The sequence below is a fragment of the Marmota marmota genome, unplaced genomic scaffold (genome assembly GCF_001458135.2).
Source record: "Marmota marmota marmota unplaced genomic scaffold, marMar, whole genome shotgun sequence".
Lineage (NCBI taxonomy): Eukaryota > Metazoa > Chordata > Mammalia > Rodentia > Sciuridae > Marmota > Marmota marmota.
The window spans coordinates 1,445,282-1,461,205 of NW_025999961.1; the positions used below are offsets into that span (position 1 = coordinate 1,445,282).

At 34.2% G+C, this 15,924-nt stretch overlaps 1 protein-coding gene across 2 annotated transcripts in view; it reads left to right on the forward strand.

Annotated features, from left to right (window-relative positions):
* Lifr (LIF receptor subunit alpha) overlaps positions 1 to 15,924 on the forward strand; it is a 40,726-nt gene that overhangs the window by 11,959 nt on the left and 12,843 nt on the right. For both annotated transcript variants that reach the window (XM_015496348.2, XM_048802875.1), the window contains 7 exons: positions 2,391 to 2,565; positions 4,290 to 4,544; positions 7,388 to 7,517; positions 7,871 to 8,040; positions 12,897 to 13,042; positions 14,201 to 14,363; positions 14,672 to 14,742. In XM_015496348.2, coding sequence (XP_015351834.1) covers positions 2,391 to 2,565; positions 4,290 to 4,544; positions 7,388 to 7,517; positions 7,871 to 8,040; positions 12,897 to 13,042; positions 14,201 to 14,363; positions 14,672 to 14,742 — 1,110 coding nt within the window. The remainder of the gene's footprint in view (positions 1 to 2,390; positions 2,566 to 4,289; positions 4,545 to 7,387; positions 7,518 to 7,870; positions 8,041 to 12,896; positions 13,043 to 14,200; positions 14,364 to 14,671; positions 14,743 to 15,924) is intronic.

A 15,924-nucleotide genomic window follows, 5' to 3' on the forward strand; every position in this document is an offset into this window, starting at 1 on the left:
TTTTTTTTTTTTTTTTTTTTTTTTTTTTTTTTTTAGTTGTGTTTCTTAGATTAATTAATTCAATCCTCAATTCTCTCCAGGTGGTGTAAATCTTGAAACTTTTAAATATGCCAGGGATTTTGTCAGTTTATGTTTGTGCATAAATCTGTCTGAGCATCTCTAACTGGATTTCCAGTGTTTTTCACCTAAGGGCTCATGTAGACACTGTTGATGTATAGCACAGAGTATAACTGAGGCTGGTGGCCAGACGTGTCACAGGGCTCCAGCAGCCTCAGCTCCTATAGGCAACCCTAGGTTTGAAGTGATACCCGTAATGCAGTGAAGTCAGAACATGGCATCTCTCAGCTCATTCGTTAGAAAGCTATGAGGCAAGGGTCTCCAACATCATCTGGATTGTTCTTTATGCCGTTTTCTTGTTATGGATCCTCTTTTTCCTTCATTTCCTGTCTGTCTCTTATTTCTGCATATTGGTAAAAGCATATATTTTAGTATCTATTTGCTGTTGTAGATACTTCCTGTTGTCTGTAATAACTAGCTTGCAGATATAATTTATCTTCTTAATTTAGCTTTCAAAAAACTTAAAAAGTCTGTCCATTACTATTATTGAGAAGATGCAGGACAATTAGAACTTTCATATATTACTATCAAGAGTTTAAAATGATACAAGATAGAAACATTGGTATTTCTGAAATGTGTTTAGTCTGCATTCATGTGTGATTGTTAGCTTTTCTAGGTATAGAATTATAGGTTGAATAATTTTGTCAAGATTTTGGAGGCATTGTTCCCTTGTTTCTTCTTAAGGATGCGTCTTCATTAATTATGCTCTACACTCCTTGGGCCCCTTTTAGTCTAATTTGTCAACTTGGGAGCTTTTCTTGTTTTATTGCTTTGATTTCTTTTTCTTTGGTTTCTCCTTTTTTTTTTTTTTCTTGGAACTTACATTTTTAGAAATTGGACCTTCCAGGCTGATTTAATTGTCTTACTTTCCTGTTTTCCATCTGTTTTTTGCTTCATTTTCTGAAAAAACTTTTCCTAAACTTTTTCTTGCAACACTGCTATTAAATTTCTAATAATACATTTTTAATTTGTAAGAGATGGCTTTTGTCAAAGAATCTGATCTCCCTGCCCGCAGTGAATTCTGTTTTTATTTCATGGGTAGAGTATCTTTTCTTATCTCTGAGGATGTAAGTGATTTGATTTTTTCTTTGCCCATACTGTTTGTTCAGGTTACTATTTCTCTTTGTTTTGATTTTTAACTTTCATATTAGAATTGTTTGTATTTTGATAGGCACCCTGGTTGCTGCTCATATTTATGTGAAGACTCAAAAAAAACCACACCATTTTTGGGGGGAAGAGTCCTGGGGATTGAACCCAGAGGCACTTAACCACTGAGCCACATATCCAGCTCTTTTTATTTTTTTGAGAAGGCATCTTGGTAAGTTGCTTAGGGCCTCACAAAGTTGCTGAGGCTGGGCTTGAACTTGCAGTCTTCCTACATCAGCCTCCCAAATCACTAGGATTAATTAAGGTGTGTGCTGCCACAACTGCTCAAAAAATTTTTTGTTTGGAACTTTGCTTTGCTTAGAGCGGACTCACTGACATATTGGGTAATAGGGTGAGCTAGCTTGATGGCAAACTCCTACTATTATTTTAGCTATTTTATCTTAATCTGTTCATATACCCACACAGATTTGTTTAGACTTCTGCCTGGTGAGTCCTCATCTGGCTGTCAGTATCCTGGGAACTGAATAGGGACAATGGGGCAGGCACAGTTTAGCAGTCCCATTTTTGGTATGGCATTCCCCAATCTCAAGTCTTCCAAGATCCCTCAGTCAAGAAGTATTCTGTTCTACTTTTCCAGAACATAAATCTCTCTTCTGCTGCCAGAGTGAACAAAGGTAGTCCTCCTTGAGACTTAATATTTAGCTCTCTTAGGTCTTCTAAGTCAGTTGCCATCATCTATCTGCTTTCCAGCTTCCAAAATTTTAGGGTGTTACTACGTTTTCTTTTCTTGTGTGTATGTGTCTGTGTATGGGTGTGTCATTGTACATCTATCACTTTTAAAAAAAAATCTGTTTTCTCTTATTTTAGAAATATTTCAAGAGGTAAAACAAAGGAAAATCTACTTTTAACTGGAATTCCTAATATTCTTCCAGTAGATCTTTAGTTAAATGAATAATGATTATTCACTAACAATAACAGTAACAATAATGGTTATTGTTACTCATATTTTCCTTTTGTGCCTTACAGAAAACTGAGAGTTTTACAAAAAGACCACTTACTTTCTTATTAGATGGTTATTATATACAATCAATGGTGTTGTTCTGATCCTAAGGAAAGCAGAACATATCAGTCCTTGGCAGTACAGTTTTGCTTGTATTTCTGTCCAGGTAACATACAACACAACTCTAAGTGGTAAAGATGTCATTCGTCACTGGAGCTGGACCTCGGACATGCCTTTGGAGTGTGCTACTCATCATGTGGGAATTAGATGCTACATTGACTATCCTCTTTTCTCTGGTCGCAAAGAATGGAGTGACTGGAGCCCACTGAAGAACATCTCTTGTAAGCTCATATTTGAAAATTTGTTTCAAATGCATTAGATTTCTCAAGGGTAAGGTTTAGTTTACGAATTCAGTTCTTTGAACCCCAGTGGCTTCAGGAGGTTCATTTGGGGAGCTTCCAATCCTGACATCCCAGGAGATCTAGATTGGAAAAGTCTGAGATAGATTCCATGAATCTACTTTAAAATTATTAGGAAATTCTTTTAAAGTGATCAGATAAATATTAATATTTGAAAGTCACCAACATAGGCATTGAAGAATAAAAATTGTATGTTGGTGGAAATGAGATCAAAGTCTATATTTTTAAGAAATGGTTCCCAATCTTTGGTCCACAGAACAGATCCATGCAGGCTGCTAGTTATTGTAGGGAACAAGGGAAACTGCAAGCATACCAAAAATCATCTGTACATCAAATTCATGCATAGGTTGAATGTCATTAAGATAGAACAGGGCCAGAAATTTTATTAACAGTAAAATAAAGTCCTGAAGAGAGGTGGTAATCATTGTGGGTAGACCATTCTAGTGACAATATGGAGAAATGAATCAGAGCCAGGAAAGTAAGTAAATAAGGAGAAATTGGGGCAGTTGAACAAAAGACAATGAAAATGTAATCTGGGACACTGGGGTTTAGAAAAGAAAAGGGGGAAAGGTGTGAAAACACTGAAGAGGCAAAATTAGTTTTGGGCAGCTGAGTGGCTCACGGTACCATTCACTGACACAGAAAATGTATAAACAAATTAGTTGGGAAAGAAAAATTTGTTTTTAATATGTTGAGCTTGAGGCACTGAAGCATCTGGGTATCAGGGCCTCACAGGCAATTGGAAAGATAAGTTCGACATCCAGATGGGTTGGTGCAGCTGGGGAGGCCTGTTGGGGAATCATCAACACATATGTGATGTGAAATTAAGATGATTTAGGGAAAGATAATGGGGACCAGGGACACATCCTTTAGAGTTCCTGTGTCTGGGACAGAGGAAGGCCAGGAGCCAGAGGATTAAGAAAAGCACAGTAGCCCAGAAAAGTACAGTGTTAAAAGGAGCCTAAGAAGAGGGAATTTGAGAAGGAAAACTTTAGACAGCGTACCAGATACCCTGGAAGTTGAAGGAAAAAGATGACTGAGACCATTGGATTAAACAGTGAGGCCACTGAGCCATCTATTAGAACTGTGGGGTAGAAGCCAGACTCTAGTAGAGTGAGAAAGGAGAATAGACTGGCTACTTGAGGGAGTGGTATGGCTTTAACCTACAGAGCTGGAATTAAAGAAAAAATAATTTTAGGATGTGGAATACTTGATCATGTTCAGGCTGATGGAAAGTAAGAAATCTGCCCTAAATACAGAGAGTAATTTCAAAGGAATGGAGTTAGTGATTTGGGAGGGGGGTGTGCATTTATTGTGTATTTATATAAACCCAGTGAATTTGAACTTTTAATTTAATTAAACATTAACCTGTGACTTAGACATTGGCCTTGGTCCACTTCCGTCTTCAACCACTATCCTTTCATAAGTGAAGAAAACCACAGTTTTATTCTATCCTTGTATATGTCTTGCTCCTTTCAAACCTGCATGATAGAATTTATATTTTGGCCAGCATTATTCCAGAATACCTAACAAATATGTTCTGCACATAGTGGGCTATTTAAAAAATCGTCTTGGGAAAAATTTTAATATAGAGACTATATATAAAAAGTATATCTAAAATATTGAATTCCTTTTGTTTTTTCTAGGGATTCCTGATTCTCAGACCAAGGTTTTCCCCCAAGACAAAGTGATACTTGTAGGCTCAGACATAACATTTTGTTGTGTCAGTCAAGAGAAAGTCTTATTAGCACAGATTGGTCATAAAAACTGTCCCCTTATCCGTCTCGATGGAGGAAATGTTGCAATTGAGATCCATAATATTTCTGCTTCTGCAAATAGTGGAACAAATGTGGTTTTCACGACAGAAGACAACATGTTTGGAACAGTTGTTTTTGCAGGATGTAAGTATATAGTATTAAAGAGAGACTTTCCATTAACTTGTTTTGGTCCTCTGGGAGGCCTTAATTCCTTTTGTACAAGATGATTCTGTTTTGCTCTTACTTCTTTGTTCTTTAATATTAACAATTTACAAAATCCCTAGAATTCTTGCCTGTTTTAAAGCATTTTCTAAGTTTGTTTCCTATAGAACTATTTATATTTAACATGTAGATTTTGCAATAAGATGTGAAATAACTAACTGCTAATGTTTAACTTCTTAGCAGCTTTGTTGATTCAGGGGTCCTCAGTATATAGTAGTTCTTAATCCTACATTGCTTAGGAATTATGTAAGTTAATTTTCCACCAATTCAAGTCTAACCCTTTTAAGTACATAAATTTTAAAACTAGGATTTGACACAAAATCTTATAATAACAGAACATGTCTTCTCTTTTTATTTTTATTTATTTGGTATTTTTGCAAGCTGGGGATTAAATCCAATCCCTATTCATTGTTAGGAAAACACTTTACCACTGAGCTACATTCTCAATGCTTCTCTAATTTTTAAATAACATGTTTGAGGAGAACAGAGTGGCCATCGGATAGGATCGCCATGTTGTGTCCTGTCATTCAGAGGCACTGTTAGTGACATGCTTGCTCCTCAATCTAAAATTCTATATTTCTAGAAGTTGTGGTGGTGGACTATCCTACCTAAGTGGCTTGGGTTGTGTGTTCGGAATTCTTAGTTTTGACTTTAGGGATTTTTCTGCTTCCTCCCTGTGGCTTCACCTCCAGAAGCAATTCCTTTTTTTCCTGCATTTGGAATAATCAATCCTTGAGTTTCATGTAAGGTCTCATGAATAAAGTTGTGAAATGGATTGAGCAGATTTTATGATGATTCTTTAGACTGCTTAGTGATATTTCTTTTACTCTTTTATGAATTTTGTGACAAATCACATTCGGATGCTGATGTAGAGTCCCAAGGGAACAGCAAGATTAGGTGCATTTTTCAGTTCGTGGTGAGCCTTACTCTCTTTTTATCTTCCCAGTAGTACATTTTGAAATTCCAGGGAAACTGAGGTTCTATCCAGATATAATTTTTATAAAATTATACTTTCTTTTCCAAGGGAACTTTAGGAATTACTTGCAACATTTCTCATGAATGATCTTGGTGTCTAGGATGAGAACCTTTGATAAATGCAGTGAAATTGCTTGATAAGAGATAACAAAAAGTGAGCTGTACACTTAAAAGTATGAATGAAAGGTTGAAACTTTAAAAAGATGAGAATATGTACTCTTTCCACTTTCCACTGGTGTTATTTCAGACAGCGTTTTAATCTTTTACCTTAATAAGCCCTTTTAGTTCATAATTTAACCTTCATTTATAACATCTGATGGTTGAAATATTGTTTGGTATTTGCCAGCTCAGAGCCAGTTGTAGCATTTCCCTCTGGGGTAGCCCTGCAAAACCTACCAGAGCAGGTTTTGTTGTAAATTAGGGATCAAGATTTAGTTATTTTCTTTCCCCTATGGATTGCCTTTTAACCCAAATTTATTAAAAAGAATTTTATAATCATCTTGTTAAAGTCCCCATGAACACACATAGACAATCAAAAACTGCTAGAATTTTTATTGGCATTACATTGAATATATAGATTAATTCAGGAGAATTTTAATTTTTACAACATTGAGTTTTCTAAATCATGAACATGGTATCTCTATATTTGTTGATTTATCTTAGTGATATTAAATCTTATATCTTTTGCTAAATTTATTTCTATATGCTTGATGTATTCTGCTGTTACTAGAAGTAGCTTTGTTTTTAAGTTTTCATTTTATGTTTGCTGGTATATAAAAATACTTTTACCTAACTGCATTTGATTCTTTTATAAATTTACTCCTTCTGTCTTTCCTTCTGTTTCTTTTTAGTTATATTATTTGAATTTTTAGTATTTCAACTTAATATATATACTAAATACTAGAATATCATTTTAAATACATTCTAGATTTTTGGTGTGTGATTAAGTTGTTGAAAGTTTGACCTTACACTTAAAACGACTTTTGGAATAGATGGTCAGTATTCAATTGTTAAACGCTCAATAAACACTCATTAGTCCTCTTAATGTTAAAATGTCATCAAAGGACTTTATTCTTATCTCTATGAAAAATATGTAAATTTTTCTAATTTAGGTTAATAAACTAAAAAACTTTTAAAATTTTGTTTTTTTAAAAAATTAAATTATTTTACGGAATATTTTTACAATAGGTAGTTGTTTTTTAAAAATACTTTCACCTAAAGTGACAATAGGAAATACCAGTTAAACACAATTATAGAAATATCCATTTCTGTAATACCTAATGTCAGACTATAGCATTTTCATTTATCACTGTAACATTCTCACAAAACAAACAAAACTGCCTTTTTTCCTTTTCTAGTCCTGCCCCAGCAAAACCAGGAGAACAATTTTTATAACATGACTTAGGGTGACTTTTAATGTACTTAGTACTTCTTTTCAGTTCACAATATACAGATGATAAATGATGATAATTTAATTTTTCCTAACTTGTTGGATACATATTTCTTTGAGAATTTTGGTAAACTCTGAAATAGGACTTAAGGAAAAAAGTGATGATTTTGTTGGGAATTTCTGAATGAAGAGGCACTTTTTGGTTTACCTTAATCCATCATTTCTCATGTTACAGTAGGATGAAGATTCCTGTATTGTTCAGTTGTAAAATGAAAATAGTAAATTATTTATTTTTTAAGGAAATAGTGCGCACAATGTCATTAACATATTATAGAACATTACATTTTCAGCAAAAAATATATGTAATTGTATGTAATACTTTTTTTCCTCTTTCTGTTAGATCCACCTGATAGTCCCCAAAATCTGAACTGTGAGACACATGATTTAAAAGAAATTACATGTAGCTGGAATCCAGGAAGACCGACAGCGTTGGTGGGCCCTCGAAATACCAGTTACACTTTATTTGAAAGGTAATGGTAGGATGTCATCTGGTGGATGTGACATAGGGAAGTGTTCTGTTTTATTCCTATTGTGAGCAAGATATGAAACTGAATATGCCATATAAAATTGTATGTACTGTAAAAACTGTAGCATAACCACATATAGGTTCAATGTCATGTCTCTTAAAGTCTAGATGGAAGGACCCCCAGATGTGATCAGTTTTTTCCTGGGTTATTTGGCCAATTATTTCCTATAGTATACACAGCTTCTCTGAGTGTATAATATATCCTTAATTAGAAAAATAAACTTTATGTAAAGAATAATTATTAGAAACTTGCTTATTCATTTTTTTCCTGCAATATTTATCTCTTTTAATTTATAGTTTTTCAGGAAAATATGTTAAATTTAAAAGAGTTGAAGCACTTACAAATGAAAACTATCAGTTACTCTTCCAAATGCTTCCAAATCAAGAAATATATAATTTTACTCTGAATGCTCGCAATCCTCTGGGGCGATCGGCATCTTCAGTATTAGTTAACATAACTGAAAGAGGTAAGCTATGGCATCAACCAGTGTCTTAAAAATAATTAAGAAGTAGTTAAGTGCCTTGGTGTTAACAAAAATACTTCTAGGGATTACCAATTATTTAGAGTTCCTCAATTTTACAATTTTATTTTAAGAGCTTTAAAATTAATAATTTCTCATTTTACACGTTATTGACTTTAAATATAAATTTGAATTAGTCATTTTAAATAGAACCTAGTTTTGTCTAAGAGTTCTTGATTTCTGAAAAGTTGTTTGCCCAATTTTTAAAAACTTTTATTTTAAAATAATTTTTGACTCACAGGTTGTTGCAAAATTAATGAGTTAGAACCTTTTGAAACTTTCCCCTGACTTTCCCTAGTGGTGGCATATTACATAACCAGTACAATATCAAAATCAGGAATTCAACACTGGTATAATACTCTTACGTAGACCACTGAACTAGACTACTCACCTTGTGCAGTTTTTATGTTATTTATTTATCTGTGTGGGGGGGTGGGGGAATCTGTGGCAGTTTATCCCTGTAAAGCTTCAGGTAACCACCATCCCAGTGAAAACTCAGAACTGCTCTGACACTACAAAGACCTTTCATGTACACACACAAACACTTAGCATCCCTGTCCTTTACAACAGCTGACTGTTCTTTATCTCAGTTTTGTCATTTTGAGAGTGTTATAAAAGTGAAATAATACAGAGTGTAACCTTTTGAAGTTGGCTTTTTTTACTAAGGATTAGAGTTAAATCCTGGAGATTCATCCACATAGTTTTGTTATCAATAGTGATGGTTTCTGAATTTTTACCATCCTATGAATAGATAGCTTAAAATAGACATAAATTATTGATGTTGGCATTCATTCCTGAGGTCACTCCATGTGCATTAGCTCCATGCCAGGTATATAATCTGCTGAGCAGGGCACAGAGACCTTCTTTTAGGAACTCACAGTCAGGGGAGAAAGGGCTTCAATCAAGTGCATTATCAGATAGCCTGGCTAGTGATGGGGACGATCCTGTTGCCTTGTTTGCGAATATGAGTCAAATTTATTCACTATTTCTTCCTGTCACTTTTATTTCCTGATTCCTTCTACGATTGAAAGGCTACATTTTGGAGTTGAATGGTAGTGTTTGTATTTGTTTGCCTTTTGCCATTGCAACCTTATATCCCACATAATTCTTTCCCACCACTCATGTTGGCCTATATGTGATCATCACCATGATGTGTGAGGTTCTCACTGTGCCTTCATTTCTGCAAAAACCCCATCCTGAAAGGTTTTCTACATCCCTTCTGTGGGTTTTACTCAAACGCTCCATGTGAAGCTCACCTTACATCCTACCTTCTTTGTAAGACTTCTCCTTCTGTTGTACATTTAAATCCCTGTGGCTCCTTGACTTTTGTACCATGCATCTAGGGCCTACCATTTTTGCTCTTGTCAGTTTTTTTGTTTGTTTGTTTGTTTGTTTGTTTGTTTATCATCCTCCCATGATGTACATTAGAAATTCCTTAAAGGTAGAAACTGACCTTACCAACTTTTAGTATCCTCAACACCAGCTGAAGAACCTTGAGTGTGCTTGGTGATTAAAAAATGTTGATAATAATGTCAGCAGCAGAAGTGAAATTTATGCAGAAAAAGTGAAAATTATGCAGAAGTGAAATTTATTATAATTTCAAGCAGTGAAATTAAAGATGCTGTCAAAAGCCTACCAAAAAAGAGAAGCTCACAGGACCAAATGGATTCTCAGCCAAGTGCTACCAGACCTTCAAAGAAGAATGAACACCAATCCTTTTCAAATTATTACAAGAAATAGAAAAGGAGGGAAACCTTCTAAACTCATTCTGTGAAGTTAGTATCACCCTGACACCCAAACCAAAGACATAGCAAGGAAAGAAAACTTCAGACCAATATCCCTAATAAACATAGATGCAAAAATTCTTAAGAAAATTCTGGCAAACCACATACAAAAACATAACTAAAAAGATAGTGTACCATGACCAAGTGGGTTTCATTCCAGGGGTGCAAAATTGGTTCAGCATACGGAAGTCAATAAATGTAATTCCTCACATCAATAGATTTAAAGACAAGAATCATATGATTATCTCAATGGATGCAGAAAAAGCATCTGACAAAATACAACACTCCTTTATGTTCAAAACATCAAAAAACAAAACAAAACAACAGCAAACAAACAGGGATAGTAGGAATATACCTCAACATTCTAAAAACTATATATGCTAAACCAAAGACCTCTAAAAACTGGAACAAGATAGGGATGCCCTCTTTCACCACTTCCATTCAACATAGTCCTTGAAATCCTTACCAGAACAATTAGGAGGGAAAAACAGGATTCAAATAGGAAAAGAAGAACTCAAACTATCCCTATTTGCTGGTGACATTAATCTATATATAGAAGACCTAAAAAAAACTACCAGAAATGTTCTAGAACTCATAAATGAATTTATCAATGTAGCAGGATACAAAATCAACACCCCATAAAACAGTAGCATTCCTATACACCAATCATGAATCCACTGAAAGAAAAATTAGTAAAACTATTCCATTCACAACAGCCTTAAAAAAAAATACTTGGGAATCAATCTAACAAAAGAGGTGAAAGACCTCTACAATGAAAACTACAGAACACTAAAGAAAGAAATTGAAGAAGACCTTAGAAGATGAAACCATCTCCCATGTTCTTGGTTAGGCAGAATTTATATAATCAAAATGGGTATACTACCAAAAGTGTTATACAGATTTAATAACAACTCCTATAAAAATTCTAATAACATTCTTCATAGAAATAGAAAAAGCAGTCATGAAATTCATTTGGAAAAACAAAAGAGTTCTAGAATAGCCAAAGCAGTCCTTAGTGAGAAAAGGGAATTAGGAGGTATCACAATACCTGACCTTAAATTATATTACAGAACTACAGTAACAATGTAGCATGGTATTGGCACAAAAACAGACATGTAGACCAGAGATTCAGAATAGAAGACACAGAGACAAACCCACATAAATACAGTTATCCTAAACAAAAGATAAACAAGCAGGATAAAAGTATTATCAGCAAATGGTGCTGGGAAAATTGGAACTCATATGTAGCAGAATGAAATTGAACCCCTATCTCTCACCCTGTACAAAACTCAACTCAAGGTGAATCAAGGACCTAGGCATTAGACCAGAGTCCTGTGCCTAATAGAAGAAAAATGTAGGTCCAGCTCTCCATCATATCAGCTTAGAAACTGACTTCCTCAACAAGACTGCTAAAGCACAAGAAGGAAAATCAAGGATCAATAAATGGGATGGTATCAAACTCAAAAGCTTCTTCATAGCAAAGCAAACCATCAAGAAATTGAAGAGAGCCTTCAAAATGGGAGGAGATCTTTACCATCTGTAATCATACAGAGCATTGATCTCCAGGATATACAAAGAACTCACAAAAACTGAACACTAAAACAAACAAACAAACATAAAAACCAAATGACCCGGTCAATGAATGGGCAAAAGAACTGAACAGACACTTCACAGAAAAAGAAATACAAATGGTCAAAAAATATATGAAAAAATGTTCCACATCTGTAACAATTAGATAAACGCAAATTTAAACTATACCAAGATTCCATCTCACTCCAGTCAGAATGGCAATTACCAAAAACACAAGTAACAATAAATGTTGGTGAGGATGTGGGGAACAAAGTTTCACTCATACATTGTTGGTGGAAATACAAATTGGTGCAACCACTCTGGAAAGCAGTATGGAGATTCCTCAGGAAACTTTGAATGGAACCACTCTTTGACCCAGTTAGCACACTTCTTGGTTTATACCCAAAGGTTTTAAAATCAGCATACTATAGTGAAACTGCCACATCAGTGTTTATAGCAGCTCAATTCACAATAGCCTAGGTGCTCTTCAACAGATGAATAGATAAAGAAAATGTGGTGTATATACACAATGGAATATTTCTCAGCCTTAAAGAAGAATGAAATGATGGCATTTGTCAGTAAATGGATGGAACTAGAGACTACCATGCTAAGTGAAATATGCCAATCCCCCAAAACCAAAGGCCAAATGTTTTCTGATATGTGGATACTGACACATGTAAGGTGGGAAGGGAAAGAAGAATAGAAGTTCATTAGATTAGACTGAGGGGAATGAAGGGAAGGGAAAAGAACAGGAGAGACAGTAGAATGAATCGGACATAATTTTCCAGTGTACATGTATGAATATATGACCAGTGAAACTCCTCATCATGTACAACTGCAAGAATGGGATCCTGATTAGAATAAGTTATACTCTGTGTATGTGTAATATGTCAGAATATGCTTTACTGTCATGTATGTATAAAAAGAACAAATTTTTAAAAATAAGGAAAATAGTATGCACAATCAGGCTGATAAAAACACTACCATTTCTCCTTTCCAAATGTGTGCATTCTAGAAATGGTAAAATAAGTTACTAGACCTCAGGAATTTATTTTGTTGTAAATTGTATGGAACATATTATTTGGATTTGATTTTGCATGATTGTTTTTACTTTTATTCTATTTTCTTTTAAACTTACCCCCGTCCCCATACTGGGCTTTGATCTCTTAAACTTTTTAGATGATATGTGGGCTAACTCAAGTAAGACTTCTTTTGAGAAAAAAGAAAAAACAAAAAATCCACTTTTTAAAAGCTAACTTTTTTTTTTCTTCTTCAAAAAAGAAAGAAAGAAAGTTTGTGGATCCCACAGAATGCCGCGTAGAATATTGTTCTTCAGCACTAATGATACCTCCTGGATTTTTGTTTTCTTTGGTTCTTGTTTGCATATTTGGAGATACTGGTACTTCTTTAAACAAATGTTTAAGGGAGTATTAAAATTTCTATTTACAGTTTCTCCCCATACTCCTACTTCATTCAAAGTGAAGGATATTAATTCAACAGCTGTTACACTATTTTGGCATTTACCAGGCAACTTTGCAAAGATTAATCTGTTATGTGAAATTGAAATTAATAAAGCTAATTCAGCACAAGACTTGGTAAGTAAGATTTGTCTCCAAACATCCCTTTTGGTTATTCTGGGTAAAACACTTAGTATTTAAAGAAAAGTAAGTAAATTGATATGTGCAAGCACTCAGATTACAGTTATTTTCTAAGAACCAAGAAAGACATTACATATCAGTATAATATTAATACTCTATTTAGTTTACAAAAGCAATTATAATGCTGGGTATTATAGAATGGCAAGTTTAGCTTTACTACTCAGAATGCTCCCTAGTGTATAGCACCTGCCATGTAGCTGGTGCTCAACGAGTTTGTGAGTGAATCAATAGTTTTTGTTGTAGACTTTACTGTCGGTTAATAAACTAATTGGCACCAAAGAATAAAAGTGATTTTTTTAAATTGAAAAGTGCAACAATGGGACCAAATCATAATTGGTAATTATAAGTCAAAACATGACTTTTCAGTACATGTTAAGTATTTAGGTTGACTTTTCTATCTTGTAATTTGGGTTAAATTTAAAATGACTAATGTTATACTTAAATATTCACTGGTTTCTAGAAATTCTGTCAAAATGACAAAATGTATTCTGAAAATCTTCCTTGTAATAAGTGCAGAGGCTTTCTTGAGGCATGCAGATTCCAAAATTTGTTTAGAACTACTTCATTTAAATTTTACTGGTTTAGTTTAAGTAAGTTGTTGCAGGACTATTTATAGGATGGCTAGTGCCATAATAGAGGTCCTGAGTGACCCAGAAACAGAGATGCATAAAAGTCAATGTCTGCTTCCAGGAAGCTTTCAAATACCTTCTGAATGATACTATTTAATCCTCAAGATTATCTCAGACTAGTGATTGCATGGTCACTAGTCATTGACTCATTATCACAACTTGCATCTGCTACACAACTTAATTAACCATTGTAACTTAGATCCAGTATTCACATTTAAAAGACACCACAATATTTTATTGCTACAATGTAGCATAATTTCATTGACTTGACATTTCATAAGAATTAAAGTGCTATAGTAGATTAACTCTATTTGGTATTATAATTGCAAACTGTTATGGCCTTTTTGAGTCAATATAGGTTATAAATGTAGGAGGTTTCTTACAAAAAAATCTGTGTATATGAGTACATAGATGCATTCATACACACATGGCATATACATGTACCTGTTTATTTATTTTCAAAAAGCGGAATGTCACAATCAAAGGAGTAGAAAATTCAAGTTATCTGGTTGCCGTGGACAAATTAAACCCATACACTATATATACCTTTCGGATTCGTTGTTCTGCTGAAACTTTCTGGAAATGGAGCAAATGGAGCAATGAGAAAAAACATTTGACCACAGAAGCCAGTAAGTTAATGAAGAGGCTTGTGACTGCTTATGATTTGGGGGAGATGGGAAGATGTGAGAGAGGCACCCAGGGACCACTCACAGACAACCGTAAGGGTGATTTGAATCTCTGAGGCCTTGTGTTTTATAGAAGTTGAGATTTTAGGTCTTCTGTTTCTTTTTCTAAGTAGATGTTACTGAACTGCCTTACATTATATTGAAATTTCCAAATATCCTACAAAGAAATGCAAGCACCACCACCTCAATTATATTATCCACTGATGTACACAAGGCCTCTTCAAATACTAAATTTTAAATCTTCTTCCTAGTTCCTTCAAAGGGACCAGATACTTGGAGAGAATGGAGTTCTGATGGAAAAAACCTAATAATCTACTGGAAGGTAAATATCTAATTTAAATAGCTTTATTATGCTCCCATGTGTAACTTGCATATGATACTTTAGCTGTCAAGGGACCAAGACTTCCAAGATTGGCTAAGTTGGCAGCATTGCTGAGATCTAACCTGGCTCCTAAGACTCCCGGGCTCCTCATTCACTCCTAATTCACCAGGATCCTTGTATGGAGGATCCTCTGTCTCCGTTCTGAGCTCTCTTGACTCTCATTTTATGAGGTCTGTGAAGAACCTAAGAATTTCTCCTTTGTTTTAGTCAGAAACTTATAGCCATAAACCATAGAGTCCCAAGTGTGGGTTACATTTTTGTTTTATGAGCAGTGGACCCCAAACAGTGCCATATAAATTTGTGCAGTTGTTTCAGAAGCAGTTTGAACAGTTGAAGTGAAGTTTGAAGTTCATTTCTTTTTTAAGTCAACTTTTGGGAATCCATGTTGAAGAATTAATGAAATATGAAAAATGAAAAAAATATGGTACAAAGACATTCAATAAAATGTTATTTTAGTATTGTGAAAAAGTGGGAACAACTTAAATTCCATTTGTTTAAGAAATATTCAGATATTCTGGTGAAAATGCTACATGAAATATAAAGCCATTAAAATGTGTGTAATTATTAATATAGACAAGAAAAGTGAAGAGGCTTGTGACTGCTTATGTGAAAAAAGTATAAAATTGTGTAGTATGATTAGAATCATATTTAAGGGAACTTCTTTTCAGTTCATATGGCAGACTTGAAATTAAGATAAGTTACACCATTTAATAACATCATCACAAGTCATGCTGGGGTCATTAATTTAAAAAATAACAATAAATAAAACTCTACACCTAGAAAAATACCTTAGAAGAGAGATTAAAATACAAGAGTATCCAAAAGGTGGGAATGTAGGAGATTTTTTTCTTTGCATTTTTTATGTATTTTTCCAGTTTTCTGTAGTGAACATGTACTACTTTAAAATGAGAAAACAGTGCATAATACCACAATTTTTAATGTTTTGTATAGAGCAGTGCCTCTGACACTTTAAAATTTTCCTTCTGAAATTGTGAAGATAAATATGGTTTTGTATTTACTCAATTTTTAAATTTCTGGGTGCTTGTAATACTTAGAGTAGGGATGGATGGCTTTTGCTTCAGTATCACTTTTTCTGATATAGCCAGCTCTTAGTGGACTGGA